Source organism: Prinia subflava, chromosome 6 (genome assembly GCF_021018805.1).
Source record: "Prinia subflava isolate CZ2003 ecotype Zambia chromosome 6, Cam_Psub_1.2, whole genome shotgun sequence".
Lineage (NCBI taxonomy): Eukaryota > Metazoa > Chordata > Aves > Passeriformes > Cisticolidae > Prinia > Prinia subflava.
The window spans coordinates 2,923,138-2,945,207 of NC_086252.1; the positions used below are offsets into that span (position 1 = coordinate 2,923,138).

The following is a 22,070-nucleotide window of genomic DNA, read 5'->3' on the forward strand; positions in this document are numbered from 1 at the left end:
GCATGATTTTTATTTCGCTATCTTTACAAAAAGGTCATAATTTTTGCTCAGCATGCATAAAAATAACAGCAGGCTTTACTTAATGCAGTGAAAATATGATATTATGACATTTAAAAAGTTGGAAGTGATGAAGTCACGTTTCCATTTAAGATTTCTGCAACTGTTTTAGAGTGAACACAGCTTTGCACGGAGCTTTGCATTTTCAGGACAGCTAAATACAGGCCTGTTGCTCTTGCTGCTGCTCAGATGAGATCTGCCCAGTGCTCAGACAAAGAGCCAAAGGACAGATAAGGGGTGAGACACAAGGATTTACCCTGTGCAAATAAGATTCAGATGTTTGCTCAAATCCCATTCGCTTCCTGGGAACAGCAGTGCTTCGTGTGAATACATTTGGATTAGTTCCTGAATATGAAATCAAGTTGGATAACCACTTACCCTATGGGTGCATTTCGCAGGAAATTAAACTGGAATCTTGAAAACTTTGTGCATCTATATTAAAACCTGAGAGTGGCAGATAGTCATTTTACAGAAGAAAATTGAAAATATTTTCAGATTTAGTTGTGGATCACCCTAATGGAATAAATTAATTTCTTCTTGGGCAGAATTGTAAGAGCAGCCAGGGAAGGGTGAGAGGAAATTTTATTTATAATAAATTGAGATAACTTTTAAAAAATTTTGACATAAAACCCAATCAAAGATCTCTGTAGATAAGCAAAAGGAAAAGAAATTCTACTCTCACCTTAAAAACCTGTCAAATACATACTGCTTGTCCAAGGGAGTATCACCCAATTAATCCCACTGTTTTTGATGGGAAGTAAGAAATACTGTGAAGATATTTGTGAAGACTAATAGCCTTCGTTGGGTAAAGTGCCCTTTTTATAGTATTTAAATAGTTAAAAATGTTATTTAAAATTCATTCTAGCCTCATTGGACACTGACCTCTTTGGGCCAATGATTTTTAAGATACCTTGGTTTTAACATAAAACATGGATGGCTGGAAAGACTGAGCAAAGGGAAAATTAACAGTGAGGAACAGAAGTAAACTGAAATGGTGGGAAGGATGAAAGAAAGAATATTTGTGTGAAATAACTACTTGTGAGGTATTCAGCAGAGGGTCTCGTCTCCAGATAGAAGCACACATTTCTATTGACAAGTGTCAGGTAAACTTTGAGAAGTGAGACCTCAGTATGTATGTTGTGGTTGTGACCTGTAAATCTAAATATTCTTGGATTACTTCAAATATTAGTACTAAGTAGTAACTTCTTCATATAACTATTTTTGGTTTTGTTAGTTTAAGTCTTGAAAATTTAGCTAAATTAAATTTATTTAGTATGAAGTAAATTGTTTTACTTTGGCCTTTCTGCTGCTTACTACCTAAATCAGAAAATGTGGCATAGGCAGCACCAGAAACTCTTCTAATTTTGAGGGAAGTGTTTTATCAGCACAGGCTGCTAGAGAAGAGTGCTAGCTGCTTAGAAATGTGAATACATTACTTGATGAACACAAGAGCCTGGGATAAAAAGAGAGTTTCTAACAGCATATTTTGAATTTTTAATCAATAATGCTGAAGGCTTTTTCTGCTTGAAATACTTCTGTGTTTATAGTGTAGGTAATTACCACATTAGAGGAACAGTTAATTATTATTTCTTTTGAAAGCATTAAGATGACAGCTTTGAGAAATTTATGTATTTTCCAGAAGTACTGGCTGTATTTTGTTGCTGATTTGAAGTACGTGCAAAAATTGTAGATGGAGTAACATTGGCAAAAGGTTGTCAACTCCCTTGGTAGTTACCCAGTGGAGACAACAGGGTCACTCAGGGTTTTTTGAAGTTATTCTCTGTATGACTCACCCATCTTTCAAAGCATAGAAAGCTATTTCAACCAAGTCATGAAGATAATATGATGCTTTATTAGCATTTGAACCATAAAAGGCCTTTTTATAATTTGTTGAGCTGCACATGGTAAATCTAATATTATTTAAATTGTATAGCAAAGCAAGAGGTATGTTACATAGGATTGTGGTTATGATTATTTTTAGCAGTAATTTTGTAACTGTGTCCTTTGTCTGTATAGGGGGTTGGTGTCTCAGTCCATGGACATTTTCGAGTTGCTACAGAAAAGACTGTTTTTGCCATGCCAGAAACAGCAATAGGTAGGTGTTTGAACAGATTATCACGTGTTAATGTGTTTGGGGTTTCACTGTTTGTGTAATGAGGCTGAAATGTCTTTGAATGCTTTGGTGGTAGGGAAAGAATTTTAAAAGGGAATTGGAGATGATCATATATGGAAAGTATTTTTGTTAAATTATTAGAAACTTATCTGTGTTCTGGGAGCTGATCATTGAGACTCTTAACTGTGTAGACTGACACAAAGGCTTTCAGGATAAAACTTTTTTGAAAAGAACTGTGTCTTGCTACAGATTGGGGCAGATAAAGTCTGAAGCTCCCAGTGCAGGTACACCAGCTTTACCCTGGGAACTCAGTGTGAGTCAAACTGGGTGCACTACAAGCTGCTCTGCAATGTTAATGGGACAGATTTTGGAATTCCAGCTTTTCTTGTGGCTTACTGATATAAATCTGTTACAATTGTGCACAGATTGTGCCTAGGAAAGACCACAGTGTCTTCAGTGTCACCTTTTTTTGTTTTAAAGAGCAGCATGTACCTTGTGTTTTCTGATGTTTGATCTTACAGTTTCTTTCTGAATTCTGAGAGGTACAAAAAAGAAGTGTATCCCAGAGCCTACATAAAGATACAGGTATGGCTCAGGAAAAATGAGTTAGATTAAAGGGAACTCTCCTGATTCAACTGCCAAGCACAATAAAGCATAATAAACCAACCAAACACAAGCAAGCTCTTTACCATTTTAATTCCTGAAAAAAAAAATTGGAGCAATTCCTGCTAGCTGATAAATGTAATGTAATTTTTCTGAATGAGTAAAGTTGGGATGAAAAAAAAATCAAAATCTACTTCAGTCCTCCAAGTATTTTTTAATTGCTGAAGGAAAATGTAGTAAACTAAACTTAAGCTTTAATACAACATGAGTTTTCTAAGCTCTGAAGTTTATGATCAGTTGTTGTATATGAAAACCATGTGAAGGAAGTAATTTGTATTTGTATTTTTTTTGAACTACACAGAGGTTCATTTGCATATGAAATTATTCTAATGATAAAAGTACCTTCACTTTCTTCCTCAAAGGTAAATATATGAGTAGTTTTATATTAACAAGAACTATGTACTTTACACAGATTTCCTGTGTTGACAAGGACTTACTTAAACAAAAATAGACTGGTAAGACGTGAAGGAAAAGCTTAGAACTTGCTTAGGAAAGAAAGTAATTAAACCCCTTTTAGGATCACTTAGAAGTAAAATCACTGAAATCTGTTTGGATTTAAAGGCTTAGCTGTTTTGATCTCTGTGGGGTGTGTTTAAAATGCCTAGCTCTGTAGATACTGTATTAATTGGGTTTTTTTATGTGCTCACTTATTTCAGTAGGCATGACACCTTTGCTGTGAAATGAAAACAAAGTATTCATTCAGCTGCTCCATTTTCACACAATTATTCTGCATTTGTACACTACCATAAATAAAAGGATGTAGATAAATATGCCACTTAACAAGTAGAAAGAAAAGGCAGTTCTAGACTGTAGGAGTTTGACATAGATAAGATAAAGCACTGCAGAGCAGCACTGAAGGAGGAAGGTGGGGAGAACAAAGGATGAAAGTATAAGGTATGGGCTTTGAGGTGGTGTTACACCAATAATGGAAACTTTCACACATGTCCCTGCTAAGTTTTTATCTTTCTAGAAGTCAGTATTAATAAATTCCCAACCCCTCTGTCAGACAAGATAAGAATGTAGCAGCACTGCCTTTCTTCTGCTTGGCAAATGCAGAGTTGCACCCTTGGGATTACAGCAGAGCATGTTGCACCTGTGTCAGAGCACAGACTGCAACTCCGCAGTGCAGGGATGTGCTCATGGCCCAGGCAGCCCAGCAGTAACACAGCTCTGCTCTCACTTCACTAGGAAATTGAGAAATAATGGCTAAATGCTAACAAAAGAACCAAAAATCAGATATGGCATACATTAGGAGAACCCTAGCAGCAAAGAGGTGGCTGCTCTTTATATATATATATATAGATAGGAAGCATTACTGAGAGAAGAGCAATATGTAGAACATGGACAAGAGGAGTAAAATTATAAGAGAAAAAGGAGGACAAGAGCATTTAAAAGGAAACTGTAGAAGCTATAGCAGACTATGCAACCAAGTAAGTTTAAAGTGGATTAGGTAGACCTTCACTAATCCTGTTTGTAAATTCCTTAATTAAAGATACCTTCATTCAATTTAGGTTTATTTGCCTCTAAAGCTACTTAAACTAATCAACTTCACTGAACCGATTTCCTGTGTATGGCCAAGTGGAAGGACACCATGGATCCCAATAGAAGATGTTTTTCCTCTGGAAATGTGCTGTAGCGTGGGGAGAGCAGTACTCCAGTATCAGTATTACTTTAACTACAGCAAAAAGAAAAAATATTGTTGCTGTTGTTCTGGTAGATGGAAAGAATAATGTAATTGCCTTTTTGCTTTGGAGGGCATTTTTAAGATGTGTTTTACTTTTAAATGAGATTGGGGTTGGGTCTTTGGTTTTTGGTTTTTTTTTTTCAGTAGAAGGATATCCAAGGGGAGACAGATGAATAGAAATAAAACTAAAGAGAAATCTTGGCGTCACTGTTATGATAGCTCAGGCTGAGAAGGTAAAATGTAGAATAGACTATGTGAGAATGTGAGTACAGATGAAAGAGAAGGTAAGTGATGAATTGGAGTTAATAGAGCTTAGGGCTTTTAAAGGGTGTCAGCAAGGCATTCAGCATTTCAGAGGAGTTGTATGTCTCAGTAGCCTGGGGGATGAGGAATAAATCAATTAATGACAGCACACACATCAGTGGCAATAGAATACTACAGCTGTAACTGATAGGAAGTGACTCCTAAACCCAACCTTTTGATGTATTAGAAGCAGCAGAACAAATAGAAGACCATGAGGGAACCAGAGGAGAAGCTGAGATGGGTTAGATATTAAGAGGGAAACACTGAAGAGCAGCTGTTTGAAAGAAAGCTCCCCTTATTCCATCCTAGGGGGAGGACTATTCAGGGATCACTAATTTCCCATGTCTCAAAATACTTGGAATAGGGTCTTTCTATTATACACACATTGACTCTTGTGAACAAAAGCAATTACTTGTGAGTGAAAAAATTGCCATCTTCTGTTAGAACCCCATTTAAACTCCTTATGTACATCTGAATTTTCCCAGTTAATACCTCTTCTTTGGCAAGTGTCTTACGAGTTTCTTATTGCTCATTTCTTTTCATGATTCATTTGATTCATTCGCTGAAAGTGGAAAAAAATCCCATCACACCTTTAATTTCTTTAAAAGACTTTCAGTTTCACAGATGCACCATTGGCATGATGTCAAGGTAGTAACTGGACCCTGCTTCTGTACATTCAGATTTCTGAAATCAATACAGCTAAGCTGAAGTTTTCTAAAGTTCAAGTACATTTAAAAAGATGCCTAAATTTATTTTTTGGTGATAAATGAATATAACAGAAGGTAGATACTTTCCAATACAACTTTTAAAAGTATTTTAAATTCTAGTCACAGCTTTGAATTTTTTAAAAAATTACCCTACTCTGTAGATTTTAAAAAGTGTATAAGACAGTTACTAAACTGGAGAGTTTGATAATTTTTTAAAAATTTTAGCTTAGTCACAGTCCTGTCAAAGAGCCAAGTGCTAAGTCAGCATCTTGTGCTTCCACCTTCAGGAAGACCCTGGCAAAATTGTTGATCTATTATTGAATTCTCAGCCCCAAAATTTGTTCAAATTAAGCTGTGCAAGAGGTACTTTATCAGTGTTTAATATTTTTATCCTAATAAAAGATTTCAGGGAAAAGCAGCATCCAGTTTGAGCTTGCACGAATTATTTTACAATTCCTTGTGTCTCTTCTGTTTCTTTGCTGAGAACACACTTGATTTTTCAAGCACCTAAAATTGTCTCGAGTTGTTGGCAAGTAGAATAAATATTTTTGTTTGCTATATTTTTGTAAAGTATGTGCCAGTGGAAAGGATGAAGTTTGGAAAGTGTTCAAGAGTTTGCTTTTAGGAAGGGGTTTGATGCCAGAAATGTCAAGCCAAGTCAAGGAGAAATTTGGGCAAGTTTGCTGTGCCTGTGTAAGGAAGGTAAAAGTGAGACAAGAGAAAATTGCTGCTAGTGATGATTAGTTCAAGACCTCCTCCCTTCACTTTTGTTTTGTGTTTTTTATTACAGGCCTTTTCCCTGATGTAGGTGGAGGGTATTTCTTGCCAAGGCTCTCAGGAAAGATCGGCTATTACCTGGCACTGACAGGATGCAGGCTGAAAGGAAGAGATGTGCTGAGAGTTGGCATCGCAACGCATTTTGTGGAATCTGCAAAGGTAACGTGCCAGCAGTGCCCACAGCCACAGGGAGAGCTTTGGGGTTTCAGCACCCCAAAACCCTGCTACCAACAGGGTGGGTGTCTGCAGAGGTGCACTCACATTAGCTGGCCATGCCCTGCAAGCAGGGATGGTGAGACCCTCTCAAGCTGTCCTTCTGACACTTGCCAGCTCGTGACAGCTTTGCTTGAAGGAAAGAGCAAATGGTGCTATTTTTACAATTCCAATTCCTGTTGGAAGGGCATGAGCTACTCAGCAGAATGAAGTTGCTTAAAAAATTGTACAGTTTAGACAACAGTGTACAAAACTAGAGATCTATCCAACTGCAAAGTTTGCAGTGAGGCTAACACCCCATTGAAATGTTCTTTCCTCTCAGACTGGTGCAGCCTGGCTTTACCTGCTGCAGCTGTAGCACTGCTTTGGGGGCTGCTTGGGAAGCAGTTCTTTGCTGGTCACTGCAGACATAATTAAATTTGGGTGGTTCAACACTGACACATAAACTCTGTCTCTTTGTGTTTTTTGCTTTGTACTTCTTTAAGGTCTGTCAGAAAGTTGGGGAGGACAAGGGGGTGTTTATATACTTATATCCTACTATTACCGTAGTAATAACCCAAGTAGTATGCTTTGTTTTACTTACTTGTAATTAAATCTTATTTTTAATAGCTACCTGCCTTGGAGAAAGACCTGATTGCACTGAAATCTCCTTCAAAAGAAAAAATTGCAGATTTATTGAACTCTTACCACATGAAGGTAATCTGAAATTACTGAAATCAAGCCAAATTGTTAAATATATGTAGACATTCTTTTTTATCCATGCCATTGATTATCTTTTTTTTATGGTTGAAAATAACGAGTTTCCAAACTCTTCGTACTCCATCCATAATACTTGTGTTAGCCCCATGTGACAGTGGGCATGAAAATAAAAGGTTTTGCCTTTACAATCAGTAGCTATTTTAACTCTTTTGATGTGCATTGCAGTTCTCTTTCAAAAGAAAGAAAACTTCTAGAGTCAAGCCAGTATTCAGTGTTACTCAGTCAATTACTCTGCTGTTGTTCAGCTTTAAAATGAGCTGTGTCTGCTCTTGTTATTTCTGTTTTGCAATTACAAAGTTGATAAATAAAATGAATTGGAAAAATAAATAGGATAAGCTAATTTACATCATAGTAGTACATTGATTATTTTGACAAAACAGAACGCTGTGAAATAGGAGTGATTATATGTTGCATTGTCCCGCTTTACAAGATGACACTGAATGGAAAAGGAACCTGTGTATTTTTAGTTATCAGAGCTGAAATGCCAGGGAACCTTTTCAGCCTCAGCTGCTGTTCCTGAAACATTTGCCTATGTCCCAAACCCCTTAATGCCAGAAGATGTGAAACATTTGATAGCCTTCCCACAGAAGGCCGATGGATCACGTGCTTTGTATGTCTAAATAAAATTTTGTTAAATGGCATAGAAATGAGAAGGAAATCCCTTTTTTTTTTTGTAATTAAAAAAGGCTAAACATAGGCCTGTGTATTTTTAAAGAAAATGAAAGTTTTTTAAAAAAAAAATCTTTGATTTTTGAGTAGATTTATTTACACTGACTTTCTTAGTGTATTGCACAGAAGAGTTTTGATAGAATATCAGAATTACTTGTGCACAAGATAACCACCCAGAAAAATATGCATACACAGGAGCTCAGAGCAAACACTGCAGTATGAGGCAACATCTTCAACATTCACAGGATAGTGACAAGTTCATATATACACACTGCAAAATTGTAATTCATTAAAAATTGCACTGTCTTATGATCATCAAGCGTTCATTTATGATACGATATTTCTGGAACACAAGCCACTGATATTTTTTCATACGGATACGTTTTTCAGTCTAAAATAACCAAGTAAAATATGTATTTTCTTTTTAAATAGTGCACAATTGATCAAGAAAAGGAGTTTGTACTTGCTGAACATATGGAGAAGATCAACAGGTATTCAGCAATCTTTAAAAATATTTTATTCTTGTGGGTAGAGAACATGAAGTTAAATCTAGTAACAGTATTTCACAGATAAGGTGAGAGAAATTACCTTCAAGTTTAAGTCATATTTTGTCTTTAGGGAGCTTTAGCTGAAGCTCATTAAATATTTCACTGATCCCTACATTAAACACTTGGGAAAAGCAGCCTGATTCATAGCCTGTGGCTCATTAAAATGAACATTTTCTGTAGATATTGGATGGGAATTTGTGAGAGTAACGGTTCCTAACACATTTACAGTACTCACTGGGTTAAGGCCATTTCTGTGATAGCTTGGAACTTCTGTGTATCAGAAAGGGAAGGAGAAATAAGTGAGACTGATAAGAGAGAGCTAAAACTCTTGGAGAGGGATGGCAATAACTACATTTAGAGATAAAAGATGCTGACACCAAACCAGTAGAATGGAGCTGATAGCTGAAGATTTCTATGTTGTAAAAATACAGCTAAGAGTGATGGTAGTAATTGAAGTGTATAGATAAATACCAGAGTTTGTTAGTAAGGTTTCTTAGAGATTTTTAAAGGAAAATGAGATGCCTGAATTGCTTGAAACTGAACATGGAAGAAAAGCTAAGAAAAGCCAAATCAGCTGCTTATGCTCTGTTTCTACTGTCAGTGTTGCTGATCCTTCAAAGGTAAGAGGGAGACTGAACCAGCTTGTTAACTGATTTTTTTCTTCTAGTCTATTTTCAGCAAATAGTATGGAGGAAATTGTTAAGAAATTAAAGCAAGATGGTTCTCCTTTTGCCATGAAGGAGCTAGAGGTAAAGTCTTCTATGTCATTTTTGTTAGAGATTTTAAGTCTGGTTTTATGGTTCTTATGGGCAGACTTCAGTTACCCTATAGGGCTTTGGTCTGAGGGATTCTCAGTAGTTCTGTTCAGACAAGAGTATTACTCTAAAATCACACAATATGAGCACCATCATACAGTGCATAAAACTGTAATTTAGTTAAAAACCAAACTCCCCTTTCTCTTCCCCTCCCCACAGCCAGGGGGTTGTTGTGAACAAGTGTTCCCTTTATAGTTTCTTTTTTTATTGCCAAGGCTTGGAATGAAACAGTGCCAGAACAGTGTTGCTGGTTTTTTTCCATCCCAGATATCTCATTGGAGTAAACAGCAAAAAATTTATAATCACAAAGTGTTTTTTGATCTTTCTAATGCATTTCTGAGTGTTGGATGTAGTCACTACTCAAAAAACATGCAGCAATGCTACACACATAATTCATATATCAGCCTCAAAAGCAAGAAGGAACTTACATTAATTTATAAATAATGTGTGTATTTTCTTTTTTTCCTTTGAAGTAGCTTTGTTCAGGTGCCTTGTAAAAGTTTGGTTTGGAGCTAGTGAAATATTCCAGCTGGACAGAACTGAAGCATTTCTCCAACACAAGGGTCATTTTAACTTTAGTTACAGCTCATAGAAGAAATCCACCTTTCACAGTAAAATAAAACATCCATCATCTGTGACTTTGACATGAGCAGAAGGAATTTTATTAGGTAGCATTCCCATTTGGCACCCTATCACTTTTTAAAAAAAATTTAATTCAAAATGTAACACATTGTCACTAGAACTATCCAACAGTTTTTGAGAAAGGAAGTTTTAAGATTATCTTTGTGCCAACCAGTACATCTAGTACATTGCAAGAAGTTTAGCATATGTCTTATAAAAGCAAAATTGAATAAAAGGGAAAACGGATTTCCCCCTAATATTCAAGTTCCATTGGATAAAGCAGTCAAATGAGTTGGTTCCAGAATAAAAATTTTATCTGCTCATATTATATTGATTAGGTTCAATGGATGTTGAAAATAACTGAGAATTATTTGTTCTTTTTCCTTATTGTTTATGATCGTTCATTTGTTTAACAGTTTTAATTCAGAACTTAAAGTCATCTATTCATGACTAAATTAGGTCATCTACTTCAAAGTTATGATTTTGTCTAACTAATTTTTTTAATTCCTCAACAACAACAACAAAAAGGCTATTTTGCCTTTGCGTCTTCAGTTCTCTTATCTCATGTCTTTAATAGGACTTTATAACAACTTTTTTTCTTTCATGTGATTTATAAATGAATGTCCTTGGAGTTGGCCAGAGTTTCAGAACAATTGTCTGTTCTGTTCAAGAGAGAAGACTGTGTTAGTAAGACTTGCTTCAGTCCATGCAGAAATTCGTGGGAAAAACCCATGAAACAAATCCCACATTTTCTAGCAGATGCAAGACTTCAGCATGAACAAATACTTACATTTCAGAGGAGTTTTTGACAGCAGACATGCTGTGCTGTGCAGTAGGATTAGGCAAGAGAAGCCAAGGTTTCACTTCAGTGTCCAGGTACAGCAGCAAATCCAACCAATAAATACCTTATCAGCTGGTTCAGTAACAGCCATGTATATGCTTATTCTCTCTGTTTATCCCTGTATTTATTATATGTATAAGTAAGCTTATGGAATAAGCCCTAACTGAAAGTTTAATACAAATGTCCTAATTTGGAGGTACCCCTTGATACATCCATCTTATACCTTGGATGAACTAGCTTAATAAAATGGAACTCCTAGTTCTGCAATAATCCAAGTATGCTGTGAGCTGTGCTATCCCAAGTACCCTGTTCTCTTTGACTTACAGTACTGCTTTTTAATTTCAAAATATGCCTGCTTGGAAGGCTGTCACATATCTGATACTGAAATATTGCATGAAGAAGCATATAAAGTTGTTAAAATTCTACTTGATAATGACTTCATGACATCACATTTTGAGCCCAGCTACAAACAGGTAGAAAGCTAGGGAACTGACACTTTGAACTCAGTAGTTTTCAAACCTTTAACTTTGTAGCGCTCCTTTGTTTTCAGGATTTACATGAGCCAAAGAGCCTTTATCTGAGGGGCAGGTGTACCATTTCCAGTGGGATGAAGCAAACGTGAGGTCAAAACCTGAAAAGCATCAGATACTTGACTTGGTTTTCACTTAACACTTTCTTAGAGGTTTTTGGCAGGACAGTGCAGCTTCTGAGCACCGACACTTCATGGTTTAAAATCTTTCATTGGTACTGAATGAGTGCAGTGTAGTGTTGCAGGACACTGCAGACTAAGGATTACAAGACACAGGATCTACTGACCATTTGCTGGGATGCAAATAATAGCTCCTGAAACTTTATTGTGTGTGCAGCAAATGGGTGAGGTGGATTGCAGGAATGAAGCTTGGTAGTACTGAATTCAAAGCAGCATTCTGAAGCTCTGTTGGCAGACCAGTGAGAGTGATGTTCTGTCCTTGGGCAGAACTGCGTAGCTTTGGCTAGGTGCTCCTCATACATTGTTAGAGCTCCTCCAGGACCATTGTCCTCTGTGGTTGAACAAATGCATTGATAGCTGAGAAAGTAAGTGATGGATGTCTTCATCTCTTGCAAAGGGAGTGATGCACTGGACCTCTGGAGGTTTTAGGTTTTATAAGTGAAAGAAAGTCACTATTCCCACTTCTACGCTTGTAAGGGAATCCGCTGTGTCAGTGCCACTTAATTCAGTCACGTTCTGTTAGCATTTTTCCAGTCTACTGCAAATTCAGCATAGAGCTTTTGGGATCATCCTGTCAAAATCAAGATGGTTTGAAAGATAACTGGAATAGATGTCAAATACTTCTATGAGGACTTCTTTGCATTTTAGTACACCCCACTCCAGCCGATCCTGTCTCTTTTTCAGACTTGTTCCCTAGCACCAATCCCCTCCTCTTTGTACAGAGGATGTATTTATAGCTCCACTGGTGACTCATTTTTCTGCAATTACACCTACCCATTTTCCTGCTGTGTTCCTCTTCCTCCAGCTTGATTTATGTCAGTACCTCCTCCACCTTCAGCCTCGTTGATGTGCCAAGATAACCAGTCTAGTGCATCTAGCAGCTGCCTTAATGCTGTTTTCAGAGCTTCCCCATTCCAATGCTTGCTTTGACCAGAACCATGCAGAGCTTTTAACCTGGTCTGAGCAAAGACTTCCTAATCCAAATGACAGAATGTGAAACTCAAAGTAGAGAAGGTCCAGTTGAAAGGTAAGGGCAGCAAGAGCATCTTACAGGAAATAAGGGGGTCCAGTTAAGAGCTGCCACCAATCTGGGACCTACAGAGTAATGTAGTCAGAGGTACAGCAGATTTCTTAATCTGCTGAAAGGCAGCTCACTGTTGGAGAGCTTGACCGGAACTCAGGAACTGCTGGCACTTGGAGCCAGTGTTGGCTCATTCTTTGCCAGCTTCTCTCTCCAGCACAGTGATTACATGCAAGTTACAGAGCGACAGAACCAGTGCTTTGAAGGCACAATTCCACAGACTCCTGCTTGTGTAGCAATCACATGTTTTCCAGCTTAACTAGGCAAAATGGGTCACTGCTGTATCAGCTGGTATCTGGAGGGATGAAGAGTAATTGGGAGCTAGAAAAAATGTTGCTGCTGATGACTGGAAACCTGCCATTTCAGGCTGTGGTAAAAAGCCTAATATCTGCAATGAAAATAAATGTAAAGAGGCAAATCTTACCATCTGGTGCTTTTAATAGTGGTAAAAATGTCCTAATTATCAGGAAATGTCTATTGTACCATGAATGATACACATCTTTTATTTGGATTTACAGAGAAAGGAGGATCATGTTTAGAGTAAGAAAACAATGATAAGCAACAATAAGATTTAGCTCCTTTTCCCCACAATCCCAGGAAGCTTTAAAGCTCAGTTCTTTTTTCTTAACTAGGATTTTGTCTTTCTCCCCACTTTCCTCTACTGTTTACTGGCATGCTGTTCACCAAAGGATACTCCTGAGAGCCAGATTCACAGCATTTGTTTGTGTGCTTTAAAAGAATCCTTTCTGTGGCACAATATTATAGCCTGTACTTCTGTCAGAAGTAAGGCAAGACCTCCAAGCTTCCTATCAGCAGAGCAATGTAGGGCAAAATTACTTCAGTATCTGCTGATCCCAGACAAGACCTGAATAAATATGTTTGGTTTATTGTAATATTTCCTTGCACAGTTTTCTTTGCATATTGTTTGGTCTTTGCAAATGATCATGAAGAAACAACTTGAAGTTTGTTGCCAATCTCTCTATTGTTACTTTATTTCTCTATTGTACCAAATAAAACTTAAATGCTAAGCAGTACTGTTATCACCTACAATATCAGTAAATCTGTGAACAAATCACACTATATATGTGATATTTAAAAACAAAGTATAATTGCTTGTAACACTTGCCTTCACTTATCAAAAGCTTCTTATTGAAAATGTCTTTCAAACTACATTAACTTCTCTGGCTAGTAGTAATTTGATCTTCAATGATGGGACCTTAGGAGTTCTGGGCTTTCCACAAGTGATGGCACACATCCCAGAGACCTTGCTGATCAAAGCTGATGCAGGAAAGTTCATCTAATGTGACAGTTTGGTGGGAGGGAGCAGGAGGAATAGGTGTCACAGAGGGAGCTCAGGGACAAGAGAACCATCATTTACTTTACAAAGTTTAAAATGCACTAAAGACAGACTTACAAAAGTGTCCAAATTGAAGAAAATAAAAATCATGTTAATGTCTTCCCCAGACTATTAATAAGATGTCACCTACGTCTTTAAAGCTGACTCTCAGACAGCTCAGAGAAGGAGCTTCCATGAGCTTACAGGAGGTACTGCAGATGGAATACAGACTGAGCCAAGCGTGCATGGTAAGCAGCAGCTGAGCCCCTTGGCCCTTTCCAGCCACAGAGGGGAACAGTTTATCAGAGACTGAAAGTCTTATGTAGATTTCATCAAGAGTTTCTAATTTATTGGTTTTAGTTTTCAGTATCATCTTTGTGTGTTTGTGAGGCTGCTGCTTTTTTCTAGTTTCTTGTTATCATATGGAATGCAAAGGACACTACATTAATGATGGTCAGATCTTCAGCAGAAGACTTCTGTTAAAGTATGAAAACATTAATATACGTAGTGTTTCATATTTGGATTGTAATTTTAAAACTGGTGTTCTTGAAAGGTTTTCTATTTAAATTACTTAGTCCTCAGTGCCTCAGTTCCCAGCAGCAGGGTGCAAATAGTTGTTTATCACTGCCTTTCAAGAGTGCTGTCTATGAAAAATTTATCACAGCAAGAGATTTCAGTGCTATTTGTACTAAGTGCTGAATACTTGGGTAGCATATGAGAAAGTGATCCTTCCAGTGGAACAGAGCTGCTAACTGAACCACCTGAACAAATGCCTTACAGGGTTCTCCAAGGCATCCTTATTATTAGTTTTGTCACATTTTAAAGTAAGGTCTTTATATGTCTGAGTAAGTGATTTGTGGTGGTTAAAGTAAATACTTAAATAAGTGAAAATCTCTCTAATTCTGACTAAAACTAGCATTGTGCTCTATTACTAATGAAGCATGCTTGGGGATTTAAGTGTTACACTTACCCTTATTAAAAAAGAATTGGATGTTTACAGGATTCTATTTAACTGCAAAGTGTTCCAAGTATGCAGAATACATCATAATTCCTGAAGACTGGCCTCTCTCAGAAGAATTTCTGATACTAAACACCTTAGCCCCATCATGTGAAGCTGTTTAGAAAGAGATCTGAGGTGTTACACAGAGAGAACTTGGACTGTGGCACAATGCCTGGTCAGCTACAGATCAACAGACTGATTTTAAGAGATGTGGATGCATTTAAGCAAGAAGATACAGAGCTCTTTAATTAGTAAAGACAAAGTAGGCCTAGAAAAGAACAGTACAAGTGGGATTTAACTGAATCTTGAGAACTTGCATTTCAACCAGAAGCGGGATAGGGAAAGATGGGATAAATAGAGTCTGTCGTGTTACAGCTTTTTTTTTAATCTTCTTTCAGAAAGGCCATGACTTCTATGAAGGGGTTCGAGCAGGTAAGAATCCACACCAGAAATTCTCCTCAAGCTTAACAGCACACAAATGCACAATTGTGGTGCTTCTTTGGAAATCACTACGAGTGCATGCAGCAACAGCCCAGAGAAAACTTCCCAGCTTTCCATAGGTTTTGCTTATTGGACTTCTTTGTGGCCAAAATTCATTACTGTTCCAAAGCACAAGAGCCATGTTGTTTCCTTTGAGTAGTCTCAGTTCCCTAACATTATTTATCCACCTGGTTTCACCATTTCACATTTAACACTGACAGTACTCACATGCATCACTTGTGTCCAGGTTTGGTGTTGCCACAGAGCTGGTTCAGCCAGCTGCACAATGCTTTAAGACTCAAAATCAAGAACAGCTGGTTGTATAGAAAACTGTTAGAACAAAGACTTAATTCTCCCCATGTCCACAATATCTCTGACTGCAAGTGTCTTACTGCTAAATATATATATATATATATATATATATATGTAAACTTAACATGAACTGATTCAGCATTTTAAGGCATTGGTCAAGAGAGGTAGTGGTGAAAGCAGAGCAATGGCTCAGCAAGTTCATCCAGGGGACAGACTTCAAGCCTGTCCTTGATCCTGCTGCTGATTCACTGTGCAGTTTGTCAAACCCAAAGTCACATCTGTTAGGAGCAGTAGCAATTCTTTATGTACTGTTCATCACGAGATGAAATAAAGCACGGGCATTGCTTCTTCCAAGGAGCTTACAGTACAAGGCATTTGGATGGAGAACTTAGATTGGACTTGTAATTCACACCGTTACATACTCGAGTGTTAGCACCTCCTGCTCATTGGTTTATACCTGTCTGTATAAAGCAGTTTAAAATCCACTTGAGGAATGGATATTAGTTGGAGTGTCTGCTCTTAGCAACACTGTATTAAAGACAGCCTGGGGTGAGAGATGCAAAATTTATTCATACAGCATGGGGAAGGTTTATGATCTTAATTAATTAAGTCTTTAGCACTTATTAGCAGACACTTCTTTGAAGAATTTACCACATGTGTTAAGAAGTGGTTTTCATTATGTTGGTATTGGGGACAAGGATACGTTAAAAATACTGTTCCTGGGATATATTCTAAATCAGCAAATAAGATGCTGAAATGTAGTTATTCAGGAAGTGACAAACTCCAAGTCTGAGAGTCAGAGGAACACCAACTGAATTTCTCCTTGCAAGGCACAAGGTCATGAGACCATCTGGGACTGCAGTACAGTACAAAAGCAAATCCCTTGTCAGTATGGCCAGGAAGCACACAACTCTTATACAGAAAGAGGCTGCAAGAACAGCAGTTGGGAAACTTCTCATTTATACAGGATGATGTAGCAGAAGTTTAAGTGTATCAGGGGAAGGAAAAAAACACCAAAGATCCAACTGCACTGAGGGGATTAATAATAATTATAAGAATAATTATAAGAGTAATTTGTTCCTGAAGCACTTTTGTTCTCTGCATACTGCATAGATCTTGTTCTCAGATTTTCAGTCTTAGCATTGTTTCTGTTGTTGCAGAGGAGTGCAGAATCTGACTCAAGATCACTTTTGTAGATTAACCTAATTTCATAAAAATCATTATCCATCAATGTTCTGAGCATCATTTTTAACAGGAAGGGAGATTATTAAGTACTTCATAGGACCAATCATTGTGAATAAAATTCATAAAGTGTTACATATTAGCTTTTTCTTTCTTTAAGTGTTACATTACAAGTATTTAAGAGCCAGCTCTTGACCCTTTCTACCACAAAGAGATCTACCACCAAAAGAAGTTGAGTTACAACAATCAGGTTTTAGTTTAAGAATGTTTCTCAGCAGCCAGTGGCCACAGGTTAGGATTTAATAATACCTTTCATCTGCTTCAAACCATCATTTTAAAAGGCTTTCTAGGGAGTAGTTTAAAAGCTTTTTAAAGCTGCTCTGACCTGAGGTCAGATTTTTTTTTTTAAGCCAGTTTTCTTTCAACCTGAAAATCTGCTGTGGCAGTCTTCCCTGTTTATGATTCTTGTGATTTGAACTATTAAAGAAAAGCCAAAACTCTTAAAGCATAAAACCCATGGATCATATTTCATCAGCATTTTCCTGTAAAATAGTAAATGTGGACTTGGAACACATTAGGTATCAATTTTTCACCTTGATTAATAGAATAATGTGTAAACTCAGAAATGCAGAGGTCTGGATAGTTGCCAAGAATTGTTTTTCAAATCTTACTGCCTAAGAAAAGTGGTCATTTTTGGAGTCAGTGCTCAGACACATCCAGGTAGGAGACAATCTCAGCAGCAAATCTCAGGGACAAATATCTGTTAAATCGCCCTCCTAACTCTTTGTGCAGGAATGTGCACTTGAAGTGGAGTTGTAAAGGTCTTCTGCATCTTGCTGATCCTGCAAAGATGATATTTCTGTGCAGCTTCTGCCACCTTCCCTGCAGTGCTGGCAGATGTGAGCTGTACCCTGGGCACCCCAGGGCTCTGCACGAGCTGAGAGATTTTATGGCAGCAAACAGAATGTCAGGGGCCTGGAAATACCTGAGTTTTGACTGTGCTGGAGGAGGCTCAGCAGCAGAGCACTAACTGAGGTCTGGTAAAATCACTGCTACTGAACCAGAGGGGTTTGGGATTTTGATTAAAAAAGGTGAAACACAAGAACAACCCCATAACACGATGTCTGTGCTCAGTTATTTTTATCATAATGGATTTCCCTTAGCATACCTTAGAAGTCTTCAGAATTTTTATTCTGCTTGTATAATGATTGATCTCAAGCTGGAGAGATACAAAATACAAAGAAGTCAGTGCAGAAAGGGAGTATTTTCATGATACTACTAGAAAACAAATATTTTGACTCATACAAGACTTCACTGGGGAGACCATTATGAGCACTGAGTTTATCTACCATAATAAAACTGGCCGCAGATTCAAACAGAAAGATGAACTTGAACAGACAGCAGTACCCTGGAGTGGGAAACTGGCAGCATTCACTCTACAGCGTGGCAGAGGGGAAGCTGTAGTGACACACATGGACACTTTTTCCTCTTTAATTTAAACCATCTCTAGTCAGTGTTGGCTTTTGAGGACAACAGACTGTTTTGACTGGACTGTGAACTTGAAGTACTATTGAAGAAAATCTGTATATAAATACTACTCCAGTGGAATAAATAAAATTGATTTGGGACAATTACATCTTTTGACCCAATCCAATCAGTGATTTCACTATGTTCAAAAACAACTTGGTAGATCACAGTTTTTCAGTAAGTTACCCAATTGAACAGCATAGTAAAAGCACTCTTTTACAGGACCTTGCTTTTAAAGAATTGTCCTCATGGATTCTGTTTCTGTGGAATTGCAGTTTCCCATGTAATGAGTAACTTTTTACAATTCATTTGTTTCTAAGGAGTCCTTGATTTGCTATTTGCAAGTAAATGGATACAGGGCTCTGGTTTGCTGTGCTCTTTAGGGATATTAGCTAAAGAGTTGTGATGCCTGTATGTCTTCAGCTACAGAAATATTAATTAGTTCAGTTGTCATTTAAATGGTGTTCATTTTCTAGCCACTCTCAACCATTGCTTAAAGACAGAAAAGTTAAAGAGAAGTTTTCAGGTCACATTTTTTTACGAGTTGGCTGTCAGTCCACAGTGCCTGGTTTTTTGATAACTACAGTCTTTAGGTAGGTATTCTTTTCATTGAGCATAAAATTCTACCTCCTTACGCATTCCTCATCTTGGATATTTCTAGTTCACTGAAGAACAAAGTCAGTTTAGAAAAACATCACAACTTACCCCAAAAATAGTTGCTCTTTTTTGAAATATCTGGTCTTTGTAAATGTCATAGTCCACCTGCCTTTAGAAGCATCCCACTCCAAACTCTCTGTCAGATGAACAAATAAAGACCATTCTCAGAAGAGAAATCTGAAATGTGCTCCTCTTCCTGCCCATCCTCTCTTACAGGCTGTGGGCTGTGTTGGTCAGGAGCCACAGGTGCATCTCCAAATCAGCTGCTGATCTCACTCATCTGAAGGGAATGTGTGTTGTGAGGGTTGTTGGCAGTCAGTGCTTCATAGGGAGCCACAGTTCTTACAGCTGTTCTTCTTTAAATGATAAAAATTTCACATTTTCAGTAGCACCTTTATGGGTTTCTTAAAGCCTGAAAGGTGCTTGGAAGGATGCTCTGGAATTTCATTCATGCTGGTCATTTTTACACACAAATTAACTCCCTCTTGTTTTATTGTTTGCTAATGCAGCCATTGCTGACATGTCTTCAACGTTCCTGTGATACAGGGAATGTTTTTTGGAAATTGGCATTTTCTTGTTAGCCTTTTACAAGTGATTCATTCAGTGATGGTTTTTATCTTCAGGGATGTATTTCCCAGGATGCAGCATAAAGTCTGTATACTGAGATTGTACAGATTGTCACAGTCAAATCCACCCAGGCCTCGGTAGCTGTCAGTATTTACAAATAAACACCCTCAGTTCCCACAAAGATACCCTGCTTTACTCTTTCCTCATGAATTATTTCATTATTAGCTTATGTGATGTGTTTAAATTAGCTTTAGGCACTTAGCACCACTGAGTCATCTCCTGTACTCTCCCAAGAGTCAGATTTTGCACAGAGGTGTGAAAGCCTTGTCCAAAAGCAGCATGGTAATGTACCGTTCCCAGGCTCCCGTGAAGAAGTGTGTGTCAGCCCAGGGTGGCAGGTCCAACTAAACCACTCATTTCAGGTCTGTTCCTTCACATCTCGGGCTGCTTCTGAAGTGATCCACTGTTCTTGTATCATCCAGCAACTCCCAGAGACATCTCTGGACAGGTCACAACTCAGGACCTCTTATTAGAGTAGAAATATCTATGTTACAAAAACTCTGCCTTCTCCAGAGCACACACATTTGTCTCCCCCACATAATCACTGTAGTGATCTGTCTTGATGCAATCTTAAACCATTTTAATGAGAGGAAGTTCACGAGTGACTTTGGTGTTCCTCTGTTCCACCTGACAGTGCTGATTGACAAAGACCAGTCCCCCAGATGGAAGCCAGCTGCTCTAGAAGAAGTCAGCGAGGAATTTGTGGACAACTGTTTCAAACCGCTGGGAAACGACGATCTCAAGCTGTAAAGATCAAACCTGTTGACATCTTGTCTATCTGATACAAAAATTAATAGTAGTGTGATCAATTTGGACAAGACTTTTTTAGCTAGCCCGAGATTCTCAAGGCTATTTTTTTTTTTTTGGCATTCAGGAACATTCCCTGTAATGAGAAAACAATTGTATCTCTGTTTAATAATGGGAAAAATCACTTCCAGGCAAATTGTTATTTTTACTGCGTTACACAGTGATTAACATTTAATTTTTTTGCATCAACTCTTAGTTTAGGAGGAGCCCTTGGGGAAGAGGGCACAGTTAAAGGGCTAACTTAATAAGCAAAAAGTCAAGAGACCTTTCATGTTCTTGGCTCTGTCACTGGCCTGGTAAATTGGGATTGTGCCACAGATTCTTCTGCATACAATGAAAATAAAATATGGTTAAACCTTTAATGCAGTCAGGGCTACAAAGGAAAAGGCAAGACAGAATCCATGGTGTTAAATATCCTTTTAAATAAAAGCTCAGACTGATACATTATTAGTCTGAGAACAAGAAATTGTTCTGTTGATTCAAGGTTTGGTCATTTTTCAGCTTTGCTGTGTGATGTAAACATTGTTTCAAATGTGATAATGTTGCCAGAGCCTAGAGCACATTTCTCTTTGCTTGCATAGCCCATTTTCTAGAATGTCATTATGTCTGATTCAACTGCATAATTAGTATTTCACAATGTCAGAAAATCGCTGGTTTTTCTTGATCCTACAGTGGGCAAGAAACAAATGCCTCAAACCTTGCTGTGAACACCCAGCAGCACATTTCCAGTGCATTCAGGGTGGTGGGTTCTGATGCCAATAATACATGAAGCTACACAACCAGAACCCCTTGATACAAGTATTGGTGGGAGGGAAATCATTTTTTCTATTGTGTATGCAACAGACAGCTGCTAATCTTTCTTCAACATTACTCCTTCTTTTTTACGCTTCGTCAGATCACGTAGCAGCGTTTTTTCTTCCTACTTACTTCTACACTTACAGGCAGGTCACAAGTACAGATTTTGGCTTCTCTGAGGAGTGAAGGAAGAAAACTTCTGTTCAAATGCCATATCAGTAACCAGCACTGGGGAGTCAAAAAGTCAGAGCTGCAGCAGAACCATTATGGATTTTCCAACGCTGGGCAGTTTTTATTACCAACAGCAATGGTCTGCAATGGCTTAAGGCTCCTTCCTTTTTAGGAGCTGTTGCCTGGAAACAAAGTCCAAGAAATTCAGGCATCAAGGTGAACTAGCAAGAGTGACTGTCAAAAAATCAGAGCAAATGGAGAGCTAAATCAAGAAAAATGGCACCTTGCTTTGGCACTAGAGTCTTGTAAGATAAAATAGTTAAAATTTCAGCTGTGAGTTTATGTTACCGTGGACATACTTGTTATGGGACTGTCCTTGAGTTTAGTTCCAAAAGTAATTGAGAGTTCATTAATACCTCTAGGGTAATTCTGAAAGTATCACATGACTTTCTACCTAAAGCTGGTCCCATAAGAAGTGCAAAGCTCCCCGTGTATTATTTAAAATTTTTATATGTTTTACATTCATAAACAGTTGCTATTTTTAAGTTACTTTTTAAAGATTGGTTAATTCCATTATTTTTGTATAAAAGGAGCAGTTTTCAGCCAACTATATTAA

The 22,070-nt window shown here is 37.8% G+C and overlaps 1 protein-coding gene across 2 annotated transcripts in view; it reads left to right on the top strand.

Moving 5' to 3' along the window:
• Positions 1–20,966, top strand: part of HIBCH (3-hydroxyisobutyryl-CoA hydrolase) — a 38,291-nt gene extending 17,325 nt beyond the window's left edge. For both annotated transcript variants that reach the window (XM_063399901.1, XM_063399900.1), the window contains exons 7-14: positions 2,074–2,152; positions 6,318–6,463; positions 7,127–7,213; positions 8,378–8,436; positions 9,161–9,242; positions 14,025–14,144; positions 15,295–15,328; positions 20,316–20,966. In XM_063399901.1, the coding sequence (XP_063255971.1) occupies positions 2,074–2,152; positions 6,318–6,463; positions 7,127–7,213; positions 8,378–8,436; positions 9,161–9,242; positions 14,025–14,144; positions 15,295–15,328; positions 20,316–20,431 (723 nt within the window). In that variant the 3' untranslated portion in view covers positions 20,432–20,966. The remainder of the gene's footprint in view (positions 1–2,073; positions 2,153–6,317; positions 6,464–7,126; positions 7,214–8,377; positions 8,437–9,160; positions 9,243–14,024; positions 14,145–15,294; positions 15,329–20,315) is intronic.
• Positions 20,967–22,070: the final 1,104 nt, after the last annotated feature.